The sequence below is a fragment of the Nelusetta ayraudi genome, unplaced genomic scaffold, assembly GCF_046127955.1.
Source record: "Nelusetta ayraudi isolate G7.1 ecotype Tasmania unplaced genomic scaffold, CSIRO-AGI_Nayr_v1 ptg000007l, whole genome shotgun sequence".
Taxonomy (NCBI): Eukaryota; Metazoa; Chordata; class Actinopteri; order Tetraodontiformes; family Monacanthidae; genus Nelusetta; species Nelusetta ayraudi.
Window position 1 is genome coordinate 2,641,022 of NW_027466057.1, and position 22,195 is coordinate 2,663,216.

Below are 22,195 nucleotides of genomic sequence, written 5' to 3' on the forward strand. Positions count from 1 at the left end.
GTGTCACACACAAGAGTGTGTGTGCTTTGTGTGTGTGTTTGTGTATTTGTGCTTGGGTCTCCAGAGATAGTATTTTCAGCATTTTAGCATTCTTACCATTAACAATAAAGGTCTGTTCAAATCCTATTTTAACTAGTGGAACACTGAGTTCTGCTAAAACAAGCAACCATTGTTCTCCATCAACGGCGAACTGAAATCCACAAGGTAAAAATCACTGCACACACAGCTATGTTTACATGGACACAAATAATCAGAATAAAGGACCTATCAGGTTAAAAAATGCCTCATGTAAACACGTCAATCGGAAGATTCTGATCCGATCCGGTCTATTCGCATTGAAATTTCATTTGGAATTCACAATCAACCAAGGTTTAGATCAGATTGGAGAAACTTGCGCATGTAAACAGAGGTAGAGACACAAAGAGCTCAATAACAAGGAAGTTTGCCTCCTTACTTCAGAATGAACACTGGGGTTCCGTCCTCCCTGTGTGTGCTCTGGACGGTAGTACCAAAACAAGCTCATCATCAGCTCTCCTGTGGGACAGAGGTGGGTGAGGGGACAGCACAGGCTTCAGCGTCAGGTTCTCCGGTCACTCTGGTGTTCCAGGCAGAAGCCACGCGGGTCCCTACCTGTCTCGGGCTCCTCCCACAGGGCGGAGATCTTGGCCACGTAAGGCAGGGACTTCTTCCTCGGCCCCGACTTGAGAAGAACGGTGTCCCTCACCTGAATGTGCTCGCCGTCCCTCTGGACGCCCTTGAAGCACGTCCTCAGCACCGGAGCCTCCTCTTCCTGCGGACACAGGCACACACTGAGAACCTCCGGCAGCACCGAGACGATAAGGACGAGCCTTCGAGCTGAATGGCAAGAAGGTGGACGTCGACGGGCTCGGATTGAAGTCAAAAAAAGGAAAACAGAAGTTTGAATGCGACGCTTGACAAAACCGATCGGACGACAGGCAGCTCCGTTCACACCAGACTGAGCTGCGTCCACTTAGCGACAATCACAAGCCTCAGCCACTAGCGGTGCGCGGCTCAGGGTTTTTGACGACCTGCGGGTCCCGCAGTGATCAATAATTTGACTCGTCCCAGCCTGAACCGCATCAATTATCACAACCCGGCTTGACCCGCAACCCGCTGTCATTACACAGGCTGATATGTCTTTGAACACGGCTTTTTCATTCTGTCACAAATGTGATTGTTAACAGTCTGGCGAATGTCCCTTCCAAGTGTACAACAAACAGAATACATCGACATAATGCATTTTACACATTAACCCGAGCATCTCTTTTTGGGCAAATCAAGCAGAATATAGCAACTAAAGATAATAAAACCCTTAAAAAAAAAAACTCAATAGTCTTTCTCCTTTCCTTCCATGTATTCAACGTATCAACAATAGCTCGCTAAGCCTATTTTTGAATATTAATGTGTATAATAGTATATCCATACAAACACATTTGTTGTCAGTCTGTCAAAACTAATTATTTTAGCGGTTTAAAAAATTGTGTTAATATATAATAACACTATAATTATAGTATTATTTATTATTATATATTAGATTTATAATTGGCACACACACACACACACACACACACACACACACACACACACACACACACACACACACACACACACACACACACACACACAGTCCGTCTGTTAATGTCACTGTATTGCCGCCCCCCAATAAAGTTAAAAAGTCTCGGGTCGACCCGCCTCGTGAGTAGCCCACCACCTACCACTGTGAAGACCTTCTTCTGGAAGGGCAGGCCCACCGGCTGCCAGCCGTTGGTGGCTTTCTGCCGCCGGTGCTTGGGCTGCTTGGCGACCTTACGCTCAACGACGCCGACGGAGACCAGCTTCTGCTTCTCGTCCCTGTCGAGAGGGCGAACGGCCGAGCCGACGGCGCCGGCGCCGCGCACGCCAGACCTGGACCCGCTGGGCGATTTGGCACTCTGCGGACACTCCTTGGCCACCTGCAGGGGGGCCTGCGGCTGGCTGGGGTCGGAGAGCGGCGTCTGCACGTGGGGCACTGATTGGCCGGCTGGAGGCACGCTGGGGATGGGGCAGCCGGTGAGGATTCTGGGATTGGGGCAGATGGGGATGGAGGAGTGGGGACCGTGGTGGTCGCCGAGCGTGGACGGGAAGTCTTCTGGGGAGAAGAAAAATAAAGAGTGAGCGCCAGCGCGCCTCGGTTACACGAGCGGAATGCGAAGGACCCTCGTCACCGCGGCTGAGGCGGGAGACAATAACAAACAGCCTCAATTAGGGTCAATCACAGCCTGTAACAGCAGCGACTCAGTGCAAACACGGCGCGGCATTAACGGCGACAAGCCTCATTATGCAGCGCAACGACACCGGGGTAAATAATTTAGCGCTGTGCTTCTGTGCGTGTATGTGTTGTCTTTTTTAAATGCATTAACATACAAATATATCCAAGCATCTGCTTTCTGTGAGTTTTGCATGTTACTATGTATGATTTCAATTAGACCCAACTTGAGTTGAATTCTCTGAAAATAGCTCAACCTTGAAAAACGAAATATTTTTTATAGATAAAGAAGATAAATTTGTTCCATAAATGACTCCATAAAGCATTAACACCTTCGATGTTCTAAGTAATAACAACACTGACTTTACATTTTATCATTCCTCTACTTCTACCTGAAAACTATTTGAGAGGCTGAACTCTCACAAAGGCAAAAACATTATTAAATGTAAAATGTAATGTACATTTACTAATAATAATAGCAATAATCCTTATGTGTCATTATGTATAATTTGAAACCAGAAGCTGCTAGTCAAAAATGCCCTGGAATAAAATGGATTACCAACAGTGTGTTTACGTGAACGCAGTTACACAGTGATGCTTTGAGCAACACTTCTGAAATCCACTGAGTGCATGAATGATGACGCATTATGAAAGCGTCACTGCATGACAAAGAGGACTTGTAACAATGAAATGAGTATGAAACTGTTTTTATATATATGTATATATATATATATATATATATATATATATATATATGTATATATATGTATATATATATATATATATATATGTATATATATATATAAATATATATATACATATATATATATATACATATATATACATATACATATACATATATATATATATATATATATATATATATATATATATATATATATATTTTTTTTTTTTTTTTTTTTTTTTTTTTTTTTTTTTTTTTCCTTGTCCGGTCCGGCCATAATGACAAGCAGAAGTGTCTCTGAATGTCTATGATGGCTGACAGATTTTATTCTCAGAGGTAGATCTTGAGAGTGTGAGCCACGTGGGTGGTTTCAGGAGCTACCTCTTCAGTGGTTTTATTATAATGTTCTTGGTGACATTCTGGCCATGACCGGACTGAGGGGGATAGATAGGGAGGTGAGTAGAGAGGGGAAATGAGTGTGTGTGTGTGTCGGGGGGGGGGGGGGGGGGATGATGAGATGATGAGAGGGATAGAGAGAGAGGAGTAGAGGAGGCAACTGGCAACAATATACAATTGTGTTAAAAGAGAACAAAACAGATCGTAAATATGCATAGCTAATTGTCAGATAGTGCATATATACCCATACAAACATACATGCGAGTTCATACAGTGATGTTAATAATAATAGCGATGATAATAATAGCAACGTTAATAGTAATAATAATAATAATAATAGTAATAATAATAATAATAATAATAATAATAATAATAATAATGTTGATAGTAATAATAACGATGATAATAATCTACTCATGGATCAATAAGACAATAAGCTATGCAATAGTGTACAACAGTGTACCCGCGCTTGTGAATATTTGTGTGTGTGTGTGCGTGTGTGCGGGTGTGTGTGTATATTTGCATGTGTGTATACTTGTGTGTATGTGCATGTTTGCATCTGTGTATACGTGTGTGTGTGTGTGTGTGTGTGTGTGTGTGTGTGTGTGTGTGTGTATGGATGTGGTAGTGTGTGTATGGATGTGGTGGTGTGTGTACCTGAATGTGGGGGTGGGTGTGTTTAAGTACGTCACTGGAAGTAGGCTGCCAATTAGTGCGGTCTCCGAGGCCGCAACCACCCCACGCCAGCGACGAGCCGGGGGGGGGGGCCCCGGACACGGCATACCCGCCGCAAAGCCGGCCAGGAAGAGGCCCGGAGCAGCAGGCCCCCGGGCCGGAGGGCACCCGCCCCACGAGGAGCCAGGGCAGGATGACAGGGAGGCAGATACCCCAAGGAGAAGGGACACCACCCAGGGCGGACAGGCAGCAGAGCCCGGCCCCCGGACGGGGGCCCCCCAGGGCAAGCGAGACCAGACTCATCCCCATGACAGGACCCAGCCCCTTCACCCACCGGGAGGATCGGTACCCAGGGCAGGCCCGGGCACCCAGAGGCCCCCCCCTACGGACCCAGTATGGCGCATCAACCGGCCCCCTCCACCCCCCACACCCCCCAGCCACCCCCACCGCCCCGGGACCCCCCGGCACCAGGGGACAGCCCCCCCCCGGCCCCCGGGGCCACAGCCGTACCCCCGCCCCCAACGCCGGCAAAGCGGGCCCCCGAGCGAGAGTCCCCCCTGGTTCCCCCTGTGTCCTGTAAAAGAAGAAGATAAATAATTAAAAAAAAAGATAAAATTAAATACTCAATCCGTGGGCCCCCGCCCACCATTGTCAGACCCCCGTGTCTCAGGTCGTCGCCGCCCACCCGCCCCCGAGCGGCGCAAGGGGACCACCCGGGCAGCGGCCCGGTCCCGGGATTGGGGGAAGGGGGACCCCGCCACAAGTGGCAAGGTCCCCATAAGCCCAGCCGGTCTCGCACCTCGGGGGCACCGGACTGCACAGGGCCCATCCAGGGTGGGAAAGATGATGATTTATATATATATATATAAATAAATAAATTTAAAAAAAAACAGCACACCAACAACCTTTAAGTGAAACCAGTGGTTGTGTGTTACAGTGTATTTATTTCATTGTGAGTGCTCAGATAAAGAAAAAAAAAAAAAAAGCACAGACCTACTTCATCTACATTCAATGGCCCACAGGCTGCGTGAGTCAGAGCTGCAGCGGGTTTGTAATTTAGGGCCACATACATGTAACATTAACGATAGTGAAAGAGAAAAAGGCAGAAAATAATACCACTGTTGGCCGGGGGGCCATTTGTGTCCCGTTTCAAATGCTAACAATTTATTTCTGGAAACCAGGTCTGTGTGATGTCACAAGGGGCCCCGGCGATACCTCTCCTTCATCAGTGACAACATTAACCAGGTGTTTGTTTCCGCCTTGTGGTCTTGTCGGTCAAGAAAGTATACATTTTTGAGGGAGGTTGTAAACAGAGGGCTAATCCAGCTGTTTTCTAGTGATCTATAAAGCATTTGCGATATTCAATATTGCACTGCTGCTCAACTGGGCTCTAGGATGAAGATCTCAAAGTATCCCTTGAAAATGGGTCAAATGTGGGAGTTTCAAGGATGATTTCATGGGTTCAGCTATGCCTGTTTCGCTGGCACTGTGCGACAACATGTGCGGTAAGATAAGGATCATCGCCGGAAAGAGATAACGAGGATTTAATCGACAGAGGCCTGACATGATATCATTTCCTTGTATTTCGGCCTCACACAGATTTGACTACGCTGGCTAATTAGACTTGAGTAGGCAGTCAATGACAGAAGCCTTGCCGGGGCTGGCAGCAAACAAATCTGATTGATCCGTGACAATTGGGGGATTGCTCCAATCACCTCACTAGTTTGCTGCTGTTTTCGAGAGTCTTCCCTGGACTTTAGAGAAAGTTACACTTTGGTTTGCAAGGTGGAAAATTTTCTAGTCTTCCGGGAGCAGACGTGATCGTTGAAAAAAAGAAAAGAAAAAAAAAGGAAGAAAATAGAACGTTAAGCTGCTTCCTGTGTCGGGGGTCGTCTCAACCCTTAAACTCTGACCTGGTTTTGGGACCACAGAGGCAGAAGGATTGCAGTTGAGGTGTAGCAATACGTGTGTGTGTGTGTGTGCGTGTGTGCACATGGCGTTACGCTTGATTATTAAATGTTGTTTTGAGGACAAGTTCAGGTGTTTTCGACCACATTCTGACACATTCCGACACTGTGTGTGTGTGTGTGTGTGTGTGTGTGTGTGTGTGTGTGTGTGTGCGCCACCGCAGCCATCGCACAAAGACTTTTCCTGTTCTGCTTCACATCTCTGACTTACTCACTCAGTCACTGCTGACACTGGAGCTCGCACAATCAGCCCTGTATTCAACAGCAGGCAGCTTGTATTCATACTCACACAAAGGAGGTCCTGCCCTTCATCTGATATTTTCTGTTACCTCCCACTCGAGAGACATTCGAAAAAGGGAGATTAAAAAATCTGACATAATAGTTTATTCTCTGCACGTCGAGATGCTCCGGCTGCCGGATTAGTGGGTGGGAATGAGGCATGCAAAATATCCCCAAAACTGTATGAATGCCTAATGGTAAAAGTTCACGGAGAACTCCTGCTGTCTCCTCGAGGTCAGTCTAAGTTGGTGCTACTCAGCAAAACTCTGTAATCCCTTAAGTCGCTCTGCGGGGAGCTCGTTACGCCATGAGAAAGTCTGATAATGTCACAAAACTGCTCTTAGTCACCTTTTAATCAGGACACAGAGAATTCTGGTCTTTAAAAACCAGCGTGTAGACCGATTTAATATGTGCATTCACAGCCGGGGGGGAGGGGGCGCTGACACTAAACAAAAATGAAAACGATTGCCACGACCCAGAGCCCTGTGGGCAGAAATCAAAACATTCTGGTCAGGAGCCACAGAGTAAAACAAGAGGCCCTGCTGCGTCACAATCGCTTTGTTCTAAAGATCTTTGCACCTTTGCACAGTCTCTTTCAGGTCCTGTCAAATGAGCTGTGCCGACAAGTCGCGGCAATGACTTGCTACTGCTGTGTTTTCCGGACTATAGCCGCGTTCAGACTGCCAGCCAAAATCCTATTTTTACCCGATCCAGATTGAAACCAGATGGCTCTTTTGAAGTCTGAACAGTCACAAATCACATCAAATCCGATTTCTGCAAAATGGATTGAAACCACCTTTGGGAGGTCGTTGTAAATGGTATTTGGGCAGATGTGTGTCAGTCTGAACGGCTCCAAACACACCGATGGGTATTGACTGTCAGTGACGTCACTCTACGCTCTTAATAATGTGGCCCAGTCTGAACAGAGCCACATCCCATTTGGACACTTGCTAAAAACAGTGTGGACAGTCAGCCCTACAAATTGAATTTGAGAAGGAATCTGATTTGAATGAGATTCGCCTGCAGTCTGAACGAAAAAAGAAGTACTAAAAAATGTTTGGCTTACCTCTCTTGATGCCGTGGTTGCACTGGGCGCACTCGGCGGGGCTGAAGCAGCCGCCCCGGGCGATGGTCGGGATCACGCTGGTGGTGTAGGAGGAGTAGCCGTTGATCCTGCAAGGCTCCCCTCCGTAGCACGCCTCCACCGAGGTGCAGCAGTACACCGGGTGGCTCATCCCTGAGGGCTGCGGCGCTCCCGAGCCGGGCAACAGCTTCGGCCTCTTGCCGCCCCGCGGGCACAGGGCGAGGGGCGGCAGGGGCGGGGCCGAGCCGTCCTGGTGGCTGAAGTGGACGTAGTAGCCGGGGAAGCAGGCGTAGGCGTGCGGGCCGATGGCGATGGCCGCCGTGTGGCCCGTCGACTGCAGGTGGTGGTGGTGGTGGTGATGGTGGTGGTGGTGGTGGTGAAAGACCTCGGACAGAGCGCCGTCGTCGGGCTCCTTGAGGGTTTTGTCGTCGAGGAAGAGCGCCATCCGGTGGCAGTACTTGACGCAGCTCTCCTGCGAGCAGCAGTAGCAGGAGGACACCTCGGCCTCCACCGGCTCCTCTTTGACCGTTTTCAAGGGGAACCCCAGGGAGGAGGTGGCGGAGGAGGAGGTGCCGCGGCGGAGGACCTCTTTGAGACGCTCCTCGCCCGTCCAATCGTGTTTCAGAGTGTCGCCCTTGCACAAGCTGCAGCAGCGCTGCGGGGCGGCGGTGGCGGCGGTGGCGGCTCCCGGCTGGGCGAGGACGGACTCTTGGTCTTGGCGCTTGTGCTTTGGTTGGTCCTCCCGCTTGAGGCACGTCGCCCCTGCAGTCGCCGTCGCCTCTCCGGTCGCCGCCGCCGGCTTGGGCTCCGTCTTCTTTTGTCGTTTGGTCCCGTAGGTGGCGCTAGTGAGTCTGAGCAGCGTGGCGGCGGTGAGGCCGGCCTGGCGGCGAGGTGTCGGCGCGAACAAGGCCAACCAGTCGATGTCCTGAGGCTCCGCTGCCGACCGCCTGCTCTTTTTAGTTCTTTCTTTCGCCGCGGCGGGAGCCTTTTTCGATCCGTGACCTCGCTCGGCTTTAGCGAGTCCGCCGCTGGCCGGACCTTCGTCTGAGGGCTGCTGCTTCCTGGAGTGGAGGTGCAACAGCGACTCGTCCCTGTAGAGCAGCAGGCTGTTGACGGCCTCGGCGTTGAGCGACGCCATCCGCCTCCTGCGGGGCTCAAACGCCGGCGCGGGCGTCTTGAGCAAGGCGTCACACTGGTTGGTTTTTGGTCTGAGCGCTCGATGATTGACGGCCGGCGTCTTCCTCAGTGCAGCTGTGGCGCGCCTCTGGCTGGAGCGCCGCCGCTCCAGCTCCGTCTTGCCTTTGTCGTCCCTCTTCTGTTTCCCGGCTTTCAGCGCGTCCCTCACTTTGGCCATGACTTTCTTCTCCTCCAGACGGGTGAGCAAGACGCAGCAGTCCAGAGACTCCCCGTCACCGAGTCCCAGCGCCCGGCCCCGTTGCTGAAGTGGCTCCACCTTGTCTTTCTTCTTCTTTCTTTCCTTCAACTCAATCTTCGCCTCCTTCCCGTCCTTCTCCGCGGCCCCTTCCCTCCCCTTCGCCCCCCTCTCCTTCCCGGGCTTGTGACATTTCGCGGACTGGCTCCGCTGAGCTTTCACCATGTTCTCAGCGTCCGTGGGCAGGTGGACCACCCACTCCTCATCCACACGCCGTCCGACGATGGCGGGCTACAGCTCAGGGAGAGCCCTCGGCAGGCCTCATCGCCAGGGTGGGGTTCACTGTAACGAGACGCACATCATTTAACATTAAAAAGCTAAGGACACACACACACACACACACACACACACACACACACACACACACACACACACACACACACACACACACACACACACACACACACACACACACACACACACTGAGCGGGACTTCCTGTAGCAGTCGGGATCTTTTAATGTATTATTGAACGGCCGCTTAGTCCGCCGTTCCCCTTTCACATGCACGCCGCCACCACGTGCACACATAATGGTGGAGAAAGGGATAAAGAGCACAATATGTTATGCTTAAAGCCCGAGGCTTGATACACTCCAACCTCTTGCTCTTTTTTTTTTTTTTTAACTCTTGAATCATAATGCATGAGCCAATTGTGCTGGAGTGGCTGCGTGATTTAAGATGGCAATTAAAGCAGGAAGAGATATACCATTATCTTTTTGTCCCCATTATCAGCAAAGATGGCTTTTATGTCCTTTGACGCACTCTGAAGGCCATCAGCGACTCATCGAAGTCGAGAGCCAAAAGATAAAAAAGCGTACCACCGCACAGTGTGAAAAAAATGTATGCGTGTGGCATTTATCCGTGTGCGATTTCTATGCATCTTCCGGAGAAACTATCCCTCTTAAGCAGCTCTTTGAAATCACAGTTTGGCCTTGCAGCAGGAAACAAATCCCCGCCGTTTAGACTAGGGAGAAAAAAAAGACGTGGAGTGGATGGAAACGGATCCCCGTGTCACCCCCCAACCCCTCCCCCCAAAAAAAAAAAAAAACGGTGACAGAAACACTCGTCTAACGATAGCCTACTCAGTTTCCATGTCAACAGGCTGATAACGGCGCACATCAAAAGCGTCTCCGGCACGTTTGCAGCGGAGGCTGCGCGGCGAGCTCGGCAATCCCCGGCCGGCTGGCTACGGCGAGTCGGTCCCGCTCTCGAAGCGAGAGGTTGCCCCACCCCCCACCCACCTTCCCGATTGGGACGGCTCCTGAAAGTCCCTGATGATTCAACAGCCAGTGACCTTTATGCAATGACACCCCTGCATGCGGCGCGGAGAGACGGCTCATCCTTCATGCCGTGGCCTTGAAACACAATTAAACCACTTGACCTACACGAACCGTGTCAACCGGGGGTAGGAAGTGACTTCGGCAGGGGAGGGAGGAAAAAAATAAATAAAAAATGCAAAGATTGCTCACGTTCTCTGGCGCTATTAATTTTGTTTTTGTTAATGCCCGAGATAAAACCCATTTTAACCGCCGCTGGACCGATCCCCTAATTAATGCTGAGCATTTCAAATTTTGCCGTGCTAAAACTCAGTCAATTAACTGATAAGGCAGCTGCCTTCAGTTATTGTAGAAAATATTAGAACTAAAAGCAGATTTTTAACACGTGCAGCAATGCAAATTATAATTTTAGAATTCCAAATTTAGAATTGTTCAGTCTTCCTCTTTTCTTACACCTGCTGGCTGCTTTTTTTGTTCGTAACTTTCCTGAAAAGCTATTAACAGTGAGCAGGAACGTCATCAAATTAGATTGAAAAAAAATGCATCAGCTCTTAGCTAAAAAGCTTTTAATGGGTTGCTGTCTTTTGTTTCAAAATGTACTTTGGAACACTTTCTTTTGAAATGGTTGAACAGAACTCACGTTGACAGATTTTCTTTTGCCATTGTCGTGCTGGTAAAACCCCAACAGTGCCGTCAGTTTGTGAAGGCATAATTTTACAATTTGCATGTTTTTTGGGGCTGTTACTGCACGATTTGTCATCCTGAAATGTCCCGCAGGCTCCTCTGATTCAAAACTTGCAACCACACAATGCACTCGATACAACCGTCGCCGGACGTCGCCCATCGCTCAGCCTGGCTCTCGCTGCCAAATGACTCGCTCAACCGTGAAATGCAATCCACGAATGAGAAATTTAATTTCCAGTTAACAAGAGGACATAGACAGGAGCCTTGCATGGAGTCTCTGTCTGACAATATCAAATCAAGTTGCCCCCATTTGAATAAGACAAGGCTCCACGAACGGCAGGACGGGGTCTCGTCGGCGAGGTGCCGACCTCCGCTGACCGCAAAACAAATCCCGCGGCCTTCTATTTACTTCCTTTCCAGGATGTCGAGAAACTTAAAACCATTTCTGAGGCACTTTGCCGAGGCAGAGGCTTGTGTGCGCACGGAAGTAGCACACACACACACACACATGCCCCACGAGCACATTGCAAGCACAGACATGCCAAATTAGGCAGACATTTAGACAACTCTGGACGGGTTATCGTTCCACATACGCAAAACTATATTAACTATGCAAACACATTCAATTTGGTATTTCGAAAGAAAAGAAAACGAATATTGCCTTCAAGAATAGCAATACCTATTGAAAAGATTTACGTGTTTCCTCGGATTTTAACTGAAACTTGAGAGAACTGTCCTTTCTCCGAGTATGTAACACAAAAGACCAATGTCAAAGTCTTTAAAGACAAATAAATGCGCTCAAGGTCCAATTTTGTTTCCTTTTAAGCTGCGTTCAAAAGCACACTCAAGGAGACTTTGAGCCTTTTAAAAAATATTAAAACTGTGAGATGAGAAAACCTCATAAATAAATTACACCATCGTCCCAGGAGAGCCAAACCCTTCCGCCCTCCTAAAAAAAAAAAAAAAAAGAAAAACCCCACCGCGAGGCAGTCATGCTCATCATGAATTATAAATCTGATCTGGATGTGAGGTGATGTTTTGTTCCGTGAAGAATCAGAGCGACATTTAGAAGAGCAGTCAATATGTCACAAGGAATAGGAAGCGTGAAGAGGAGAAAAAAACACCACACACACACACACACACACACACACACACACACACACACACACACACACACACACACACACACAGACAAATCATGACGGTGTCAAAGTGTCTCGCGCTGTCATCTCACGGCTGCTCCTGTCCGTCTTGTTCGGCGCATCGTGATGGATAAAAGTTTAACAATAACGATTCACTCGTATACCCCCCCCCCCCCCCCCAACCCCTCTCTAATCCCTTTTTAATGATCTTATTACGCCCCAATTGGGAGAAGCGCTGATCGAGAACATCAAATGCACAGACATCATTTCCTTAAACGGCGCGCACTTAAATAGACACATAAAACCCACTTGAGGGTGATCATGGATTTCACCCCCACCTCCTCCGCCTCCTCCTCCTTCTCCTCCTCCTGATGGGATATTAAGTGAGTGTGTGCACAACGACGAAGAGGTGGCGGGCTGCGCCGCGCCGCTTGTCACACACCCTCCTGGATCAGGGGGAGGAGAAAGAGGAAGAGGAAGAGGAGGAGGAGGAGGAGGAGGAGGAGGAGGAGGACATGGTGTAGAAGCTGTCATCATGAGAGGAGAAGCCCCGAGGCTCACAAGCTCCCAGCCATCTAAACCTGTGTGTGTGTGTGTGTGTGTGTGTGTGTGTGTGTGTGTGTGTGTGTGTGATATCACAAAGTCCACTTTTCCTTGGAGCAAACCAGTCGCTCCACAGTCCTACACCACCACCACCAGCAGCAGCAGCAGCACATCGGCAACAACACTCCTCCTCTTCCTCCTCTTCCTCCTCCTCCTCCTCCTCTTCCTCCACCACCACCAGCCTTCACCTCGGCGCAGGTTTAAGCAAAAAATAAATAAATATATATATATTTAATAACAAACCCATCCACACCACCCAACAACGGATGCGCACTATATCCTCGCATATTACACGATAAAAGGCAGCGTTCCTGGTCAGGGTCGCCGCGAGTAGCGACTTGGCGGCGGGTGTGAATGTGACAGCATGCCTTAGCGAGGAGTGCGGGCTGGAAGTGAAAGGGGCTCATCAGCAGAGAGGAAGAGGAGGAGGAGGAGGAAGAGGAAGAGCAGGAGAAGGTGGAGGGGACGCAAACGAGCCGCTAAAAAAAAAAAAAAAAAACATCCGAAAAAAAACATCGATCCGCCGCGAGCTTCGGAGCGCGGTTAACCCGATCACAAGGAGCGAGGAGCCGGGGAGGACGAGCTACATACACCCCGCCGATCTGGTCCGATCCGATCATCTCCCAACTGTGTCGGGAATTACAGCACACATTCAGGATTACCTTGCGCGTCCCGTTTGGAACCAGCATCCGTCTTTTTCTCCCCCTCGCGCCCTTAAAAAAAAAAAAAAACAACAATGTTCGGGAAATAATGAGAGTAGAAAAAAATAAATAACCCAGATAAAATAAAATAAAAATGTAATCCCGGTGGTCACTTTGCGCTCCGTCGGGCTGAGGAGCTGCGGAGCGATCGGCGGACCGAGCAGCCCTCAGTAGCCGGAGACATGGTGAACAAATCGGCGAGCGGTGACCTACTTCGGAAGTGGCATGCTGGAGATAATATTCATGCGCTGCCTGCATTCACATACGTCGTTGCACCGGGACATCCCTGCGTAACGACACGTCGCTCCAAGCGGGGAGCCCAAAACTGAAGAAATCCAACCGTGGGGATCTTATAATGGTAGAGCTATAAATATAATGTAGCGGAAACAAGGTTTTTTTTTTTTTTTATCCGAGATGTAAAGGCAAAACAAAAAAAATCTGGTCTGCACATCCCAACAGTGATGGTAAAAATTTGCTGTTAAGACAACTTTCCTGTATAAATATAAATATGCAGGGGAGTAATAAGGTCTATAAATCTGTAATAGTGCCAAACGGGACTGGTTGGCATCCACAAATCTGAATTATTCACAGTATCTATGGATTCTCTCATTCGGATTGATGATGGCAGAACGTGGAGACATATGGTTGCTCTTAATGAGGCCGTCCTGTAAATGATGAGAACTGAATAGTCCATTAAACCCTTGTACGTCCGTATAGATTGACGAGCGATGACACCTTTATCAGCATAATGGTGGTGGTGGTGGGTGGGGGGGGAGAGATCAATAATCACTGGGCTGCACTAAATGAGGGATCAATTCAGAAAGAGTCAAATAATCTTATCAGCTGATAATGAAACCATTTTTTTTGTGGGAGAAATAACGAAGAAGTAATGTCATATAAAACTTTATTTCTACACATTAAACTTCTGGGCTGAGAGGTTACTGGGTGTCATATTGCCTTTTTAATGTTAGTCTGAATTGTTAAAGCCCCACAATAAACACTGGAAGGCGTCATAAAACTCAAGGATGATGCTTTGACCAACCGAGAGTCCAGCCTGCACAGCAGGATAAACACCGTTAGCTGCAATATAAACCATCTAATGAGGGTGACATTTATTATCTAAATCTGTTCGTGAATTATTGCTGCGAGGTTAATAATTGCAGAAAATAGAGGCGCATAATTAGTTTTGTTTACCGCATCCCCTTGTTCTTAATAATACACTGGATCTAATAACGGTGACGAGTGGTCACCTGCTCACCATTAATCTCTCTCACACACACACACGCACTCATTCTAGGGGAAATGCAGAAAATGTCAACCTCGTATGGATAAAGATAAAGTGGCCAGTGTCTCTGGTGACCTGCGCGCGGGGAAAAACACGCACGCGCGAAAACAACTTCAGCTCCAAACAGCAGGCCGACACTCGGCACACAGGCAGACTGATTGGAGAGCGGCGACACGATCAACTTAGCCGCTGGTCAGCTGGTCGGCCTTAATTGGGATAAATGGCGGATGTCCTCGTCAATATCAGCTGCGCAGTGTTTAATTAACGGCTGTAAACAAGGTGAGTGTGTTGAGCTAATGAGGCGTGAGTGCCGGGGGTGAAGCCGAGGGACCGTCGACTGCCCAGAGCCGACCTGCACTGCGATAAACAAACAGCAGAGAGGGAGGGAGAGAGAGAGAGAGAGGCCAGACTCGGACAGCGCAGAAAGTTTAACGTCCTACATCTGGAAACGATCCAGAAGAATGGAAACAATGCCATCAAGCAGAACGTTTTCCATTGGTATTAAAAATCTCACCGTCACGTCTTGTAAATGATTTTTTTAAAAAGTGAAAAAGACTGAATTACAGATGGATGCCACAGCATCATAGCATAAAAGTTGGATAGTAAAACAAAACAAAAAGCACAACAGGCGCTGGCCAACACCTCATCTGCACGGCAGATACTATTAAATATGAATTGAAGTTCAGAAATGTTGTTCATCCTTGATTTTGATTAAATTGTTGCATTTAAATAAATAACCCCTCCCCCAAAAGAAACAGCACAACAATATTGGGTTTAAACACTGCTCGTAAACAACCTGCTGTTGGAACCTCGGCTTTCAAAACTGAAATGAAACACACTAAAGAAATCCAGCGCTCATAAATCGAGAGGCGTGCTTTGAAAGCATGCACTTGAAAGCATCTTTCAACTCTTGTTTTTTTTTTTTATCTCCGTCATCTTCAAAGAAAATACGACATTGCTAAATTAAGATGAATCATATCGCTGTCGTCTGTTTTCCCCATCGGAAGCGTTGACTGGATTATAGATTCACCTTTCGGCTTCAGGCCGACCTGTCAATGGCGACGTCAAAGTCCATCCTTCACTTCTTTTGCCTGCTGCTCCTTTTTTTTTTTTTTTTTTTTTTTTTTTACAAAAAGTGTGAGTCAAAAGCCGCAGTTCTGGAAATTAGCCCATTGTGATGTCACAAACAGCGGGGAAACCTTTGTTTGTTGCACTCCTGGACACCACGTTACCATCCCCTACCAAACGCGGAAGGCGGAAGCTAAGAGTGAGCATTGTCAGGAGGCACTCGACAGAGGGCTACACGGAAATAAAACTAAAACTAACAATTGCAATGCAAAGCAGAGTCGGGAATAAAATGTATAAAGGTGTTTAATGTCTGAGCTAATTAGTAGATTTTGCAGACTGGCACGAGGAAGACAAACACGTTCCGAGGCTCCGCGGAGCCGGTGGGAACTGCATAATGAGGTGATTGTTATCTGTTCATCGCAACACGCACCTCCTTTCACGCCACACACAATGAAACAACAGAGGAGAATATTGAAATACAAACAGTGGTTTTTCCGTCACACACACACAAAAGAAAAGCCAAGTGGGAAACATTTTAACCAAACTAATCGACTTTCTTTCGCAGTTTTGATTAGGGAAAATGTGTGTGTGTGTGTGTGTGTGTGTGTGTGTATGGGGGGAGGGAGTTGCTCCTTTAATTAGCCAACGCCATACTGGTGCGACCTGAAGCGTCTGCGTCTGAGTTATCTGGGCGCCGCTCGCCTGCAGTCGGCCTCCGAGCCAATTCGACCAAGACACTTTTTTCTTTCCTTCCCCACCTCCCCCACCCGACAGAAACTCTCATCTCGGCCAGACGTTTAACTCGAGATGATGAATTTTTCATTCAGGGTGGAGGGCGGTGACGGCGCTGGCCGGAGTGGAATAACACTGTGATTCTCTATTGATCTCTTTTCTCCACCTCCTCCTCGCCTGAAAGGTCCGAGCGGCGAAGCACGGCTTCCGCGGCGGCACAGCGGAGCCGCCCCTCGAGTCCACGGGAAGTTTACCCCGAGGCCCGTCAGGTGTGCATTTCTTTTTTTTTTTCTTGAGTGAATGGTAAACGCTGCTCCCACCCCCGTAAAACCTCGTCTCCCATTTCCTACCTGATGACCACGAGCGCAGAGGCTCGTTCCAGATAAGTAGCGCCGCCGCGCTGCCGCTGAGTCAGCTGCTTGGGTTTATGGCCTGTATACTCATCCGCAACAGCAATTTCACATTTATTATTAGCCTCTAATTGCCAAGGTTGTGCCTGCTCACTATGCATTAGTATCGTTTAGACGGGTTTTCTCGCTGCATTCATCCAGAGGAGAGAGGAGAAAAAAAAAACACACTTTGTGGTGCTCAAGGACACAATGTTCATTGTTTTGTTTTTTTCGCTCTGCGACTGCAACTTAAGCAAGAATCTCGGCCGCCTCGGGTTGAGCAGGTACAATTTAGCGCGGCAATGTAAAAACATGGCGAGGGGAGGCGGCGGAAAAGCCGGGTTTATAACAAGCGTGCGGCGGGAAATCGTCTTGCGTCAGCCCCTCGGTGGAGCAGGTGTCCTTCCTGCCGCCGTGTTATTATGGTCACGCGTGCGTGTGTGTGCACCTTCCGGTTGCACACACACACACACACACACACTCTCTCACACACACACACACACACACACACTCTCTCTCACACACACACACACACACACACACTCTCTCACACACACACACACACACACACACACACACACACACACACACACACACACGGTGCGTTATTAAACATCCGATCCGTGAAAAAAGGTGCACGTGAATACACATGAGGGTCTTATCATTTAGCGAGCGGCCTGGCAACCCTGCTAGCGCCCACTTTGGCCCAATGCTTTGGCCTAATGCTGAGTGAGTTCAGCGCCGCGCTGGTTTGGTGCCACGATTAACCACTTGTTACGGCAAAGACGTTTTTCCTGTGGGGCCGTTGCGACCCGGCCGCGGAGGAGCGGGACAAGGAGAAAGTGGGAATCCCTCCCCAAGTAAAGCAGCAACTCCTCAGCCTTGAAGCTGGCGGCCCTGCAGACGCAGAGACGACAGTGGTAGCGGCGGCACAGAGCGAGATACAGGACAGGAAGTGTAATTATCTGCCTCTACTGTTCCTCTTCAAAGGGACGGGGCGAGATGCCAGACAGCCTGACTGGCATGGAGGGGAGAGAGGGAGGAGAAAGGAGAGGAGAAGAGAGGAGATGAGAGGAAGAAATGAGGAAAGGGGAGAGAAGAGGAGAGGAAGAGGGGAGAGGAGAGAAGAGGAAGAGGGGAGAGGAAGAGAAGAGAGGAGGAGAGGAGGAGAGAAGAGGAGAGAAGAGGAAAGGAGAGGAGAGGAAGAGAAGAGAGGAGGAGAGGAGAGGAGAGGAGAGGAGGAGAGCACTATAGTGAGATGGAGCGATAGAGCCCGAGACTGAATTTAAACGAGATCGAAGCCGAGGGGCCGAAGGAGGAGGAGTGGGGGTGGGGTGTATGTGTGTGTGGGGGGCGGGGGGGTGGTTTGTCGGTTGCTCGGAGGCAGCCTCGTACCTCTCGTCTCATCTGGAGGGAGGGCGGGGGGGGAGGGAGGGGAGTCAAACATGGTGGAAATCAGCGGGGCTATTTTTCGCATCCGCCCGCCGCCTGCTTTATTTTCTGTTTTGTCTTGTTGGGGTTTTTTTTTTTTTTTTTTTTTTTTTCCTTTTGGTTCTCCGGCTGACAGCTCCCTCAGATATACAGACGTTTGACGCGGACTTCCTGAGAGAGCGGCGGAGCGGGTGCAGAGCGGGAGAATGAGTGGCGGAGGAGGAGGAATTGGGCAACTGGGTGAGAGAGAGAGAGCGAGAGAGAGAGAGAGAGAGAGAGTGAGTGAGAGAGAGAGTGACGGATTGAGATGGAGAGAGACTGTCAGCGGGGGGGCCTGTCGCTGGATTTTTTCAAGCCAGCTGAGAAGGGAGGGAGCGGGGGTGGAGGGATGGGGGGATGGGCCAGTCCCAAACCCGCCCCCACCCCCTCACCCCACCTGCCGAGGCCCTCGCTCGGCCTTTTAGCATCTGCCAGGCTGAAGGACGCCCGGTGCCATGTGGCTTTTTTTCCTCTGCCCCTCGCTGGAGAGGCCGGACGCTCGCCGGTCACAGTGAGGGCTTCTGTTCCCGTTTGGCCCGAGCCAAAGAAGAGCTTAATGTCATCTCACATGCACGCACACACACACACACACACACACACACACACACACACACACACACACACACACACACACACACACACACACCAGCGCGAGCAAGGGGGTGAAAGCCGCGGCTCTGCAGCCCCTGCAGCTGTGAGGGCCGGCCGACAGCTGACACCCAGGCTGCGGGGGTCCGTGGCCCCTCGCTCCGCTTCCTCCACCGTCGGCACCGGGCCCCCTCGCCCGCCACGCTTCCACCAAAACCAGACCTGTGATTATCACAGCTGTGTCTCAGGCAGCGCGCCAGTGCTGTGAGTCAGGGGGGGGGGGGGGGGGGGGAGGAGAAGAAGAAGGAAAAAAAAAGGAAGAGGGGCCAACTCTGCTAATCCCGAGGCGCTAAGGATAAAATCGGGGGAAGGGGGGCAGCCAAATGCTGGATTGCGGCGAAATTTTGTGGGCAAACTCAAGAGTTGGGCGATTAAGGAAAATCACAGGCGATTTGAGTGTTACGCCGACGGCGGCGGCGGTGGTGGTGGTGTTTTTTCGCACACCGGACGGGCTGTCAGATTTACCTCGCTGCACCATCGGGGGGTGAAAAACAAAAGCGAGCGCACCCGAAATTGCCTTAACCACCTCAAATTACAGGAAATCTGTTTGCACGCACAATTGAGTAAACACACTGAGTCAAAGCCGAACCCAGACATGCGTTTCTCTTTCTTTTTTTTTTTTAAAGAACAAGTTAGATCATCATTTCTCTGCCGGCCTGTTCTTTCTCTTTTAAATCAGGACGGAAAACCACTCGCTTGTTTTTTCTTTTTTATGGCGCACCAGTCTGTTGCTGGGCTGCTACGCATCTTTCAATTACGTTCAGGAAATATCAGGCATTTCTCCTCATTGCGCCACAACTCCTCTGGGCATTAAGCCGAGGGGTTAAAGTTCAAGAGCCGACTAGTTTTGGGAGAGCCATTTAAAAAAATAAAAAAATAAAAATAAAATAAAATAAAAAGCTACGTGTAAAATTCACGTTACTACACTTGAGGAACAACACGTTTTTGCTGTGAACAGAACGAGTGGCGTCACCAGATCTGCAGAAGACAATAGACATCACACACACCGTGTGTGTGCATGTGTGTGTGTGTGTGTGTGTGAGTACGTGTGTTGACACTCTACGCTCCTCTACCGGCCAGGCCGTCTGCACCATCATGTTATTACAAGTGGACACCCCGCCACCCCCACCCACCTTCCGGTTGCAGAACAGTCGGCACCTCCCCCTCCACGGACACTGTCAATAAACAACAATTAGTGGTGACCGCACAATTCTCCAAGCTAAAGTCAACACGGCCTGCTATAACGATGCCAGTCTGATGTCAACAAATCAGCACAGAAAGAGAAGCGCAAACCCCTGGCTTGCAGTGTCATGTGCCAAGTTTGTCAGTTTGACAGTTTCAACAGAACATTAGCTGTATTTCCATTTCCCCTAGAATTGCACAAAACCTAAATATCGCAATAAAAAACTGGTAATGGAAACATCGAAACTTCAAAATAACCCCTCAAATATCGCTAAAAGGTTATGATGCTGTCATGAGGTGGTTTTTCAGACGTATTGATACAGAGGTATATCACAAAAGTGTCGCGGAAACACTTTTTCGCATTTACGTTGTCGAAATTTTAGAATATCGCTTTTATTTTGCAAAAAACTGTAATGGAAACGCAGCTAGTGACAGCAGCTTCACTCCCTATATCCTTAGAGCAGAAGGGTTAAGTTAGGTCAACTGGACTTGTTCTTGCGAACTTGAATCATTTCGCCTCTCATCTGGAAGGCTTCTTCAGTTCAGTTCAATTTAGTTTAGAACTGAAGAAGCCTTCCGGGTGAGAGGCGAAATGATTCAAGTTTGCAAGAACAAGTCCAGTTGACCTAACTTAACCCTTCTGCTTTAAGATGACCTGGATGACTGAGGACCTTCACAGACATATTCTTATATCCTTGTTTGCTCATTGAAGCTTCAGCTCCAGACACTGGAGGACCTCCGAGGAGCCAGTTTGTTGAGAAACACCGCACTGAGCACTGAAGAAATATAACGCATCAGCCATTTAAAAGCTAGAGTACTCTTATTAAAGTGTGTGTGTTTGCTCTATTTTTCTTGTGCAGATGCTGCATTTCTCATTTCGTTTTAAGATTTTCCACCACCCGAGTCATCAGAGAACCTGCACACATCGGCTGACGGCAGAAATAGCAGCGTCGCATTGGCATCACGTGAGACCTGCAGGGGGGGAAAGTTCCCTTCAAACACGCTGTCGGGAACAAAAACGCCAATTTTAGCAACAAGCTTTTTGGAGAAGTCCCTGGTTTTCTCGAGTTCCAAGGCTTTGAATGATGAAGGAAGAAGAAGATTTTAAAAATGTGGAGCCTTAACTTAAGTCTTAAGTTTTGGGGCTTGGATTTTGAAAGTAAGGAGATTATGTCCACAAATAAATAAATTTTGTGAAGTGACTCTTGGTTTAAAAACTAAAAGAAAACAACAATTGTCCGACCGGTGCCTGTCGCTCTTTGCGAGGCTGAAAACGCAGCTTCGCCATCTCGGTGGAACAACCGCTGATCTGTTCTGGTGTGAACACAGGGCTCTCTGGGAGGCGAAAGGCCACATCCATCGTTTTTATTACACGCAGCGTTTTACAGACATCTGTTGCTGTTTCACTCCATTGTTTTACACATATTGCTGCACTGATTGTTTTTTTTTTTCTCCTCTGGTGGCGTTTCGTCCTCGCGGCCGCCGCAGCAAATGGATTTATTTTCACTCCGAGCCACGTATCTTTCAAACATTCTAAAAATTGTCTGGAATGCCCACCAGCCTCCTCCCCACCCTCCCCCACCCCACCCCGACTGACAGACCAGAGGGAAAAAACTCAACTGGCCGTGACGCCGGGCTGTTGTCTTTGCTACACACCATCGCGGCTTGAATGGATCACTTTAAAGGCGGCGCATGTAAATGAGCGACAGATTGAAATACGATCAGTAAATTGATGCTTGTCTCTTCAGTCGGTGCCTTTGACAACATTGGGGAAAAGGAACCAGTCCCAGCGAGAAGCAGGAAGCACTGTTTGCTGTCGTCCGCAGCCGCTTCCATTGTTGCTCTTTACGCCTGTTGTTCAGCCTCAGTACTCCTTTTTGTTACCATTTAAACATATTTACACTGTAAAGATCCTAGCTGGAATGAAAATGATCTTTTTACTATTATCATTATTATTATTTCCCGCATTGGAGGCAACACAACTCGTTAAAGCGCAGGCCTGCTGGGATTCCTTACTGAACAGCCTGAGGGGGGGGGGAATGATCCGCGTGAGCTCCTGTTGAATAATATTTAGCGTCACTCTGTGGGGAATAACTTCTGTGGCGATGACAAGTGTTTGGAAAGCGCAACTACGCCGGCGTTAAACCGCATGGAAAGTTCAGTAATTCCTGCCACGTCTGGCGTTTCATTTCTTCCTTCTCAAGCGTGATTGTTTTCATTGTTCTGAAATGT

The 22,195-nt window shown here is 48.9% G+C and overlaps 1 protein-coding gene across 4 annotated transcripts in view; it reads right to left on the reverse strand.

Moving 5' to 3' along the window:
• bahd1 (bromo adjacent homology domain containing 1) overlaps nucleotides 1–22,195 on the reverse strand; it is a 34,916-nt gene that overhangs the window by 7,070 nt on the left and 5,651 nt on the right. For 2 of the 4 annotated variants that reach the window (XM_076017826.1, XM_076017824.1), the window contains 4 exons: nucleotides 7,335–9,066; nucleotides 1,737–2,149; nucleotides 631–790; nucleotides 455–534 (listed from right to left, as the gene is read on the reverse strand). In XM_076017826.1, coding sequence (XP_075873941.1) covers nucleotides 455–534; nucleotides 631–790; nucleotides 1,737–2,149; nucleotides 7,335–8,949 — 2,268 coding nt within the window. In that variant the 5' untranslated portion in view covers nucleotides 8,950–9,066. Of the gene's footprint in view, nucleotides 1–454; nucleotides 535–630; nucleotides 791–1,736; nucleotides 2,150–7,334; nucleotides 9,067–13,150; nucleotides 13,397–22,195 lie in introns of those variants that run through there. The other 2 variants (XM_076017827.1, XM_076017828.1) reach the window with 2 other exon arrangements.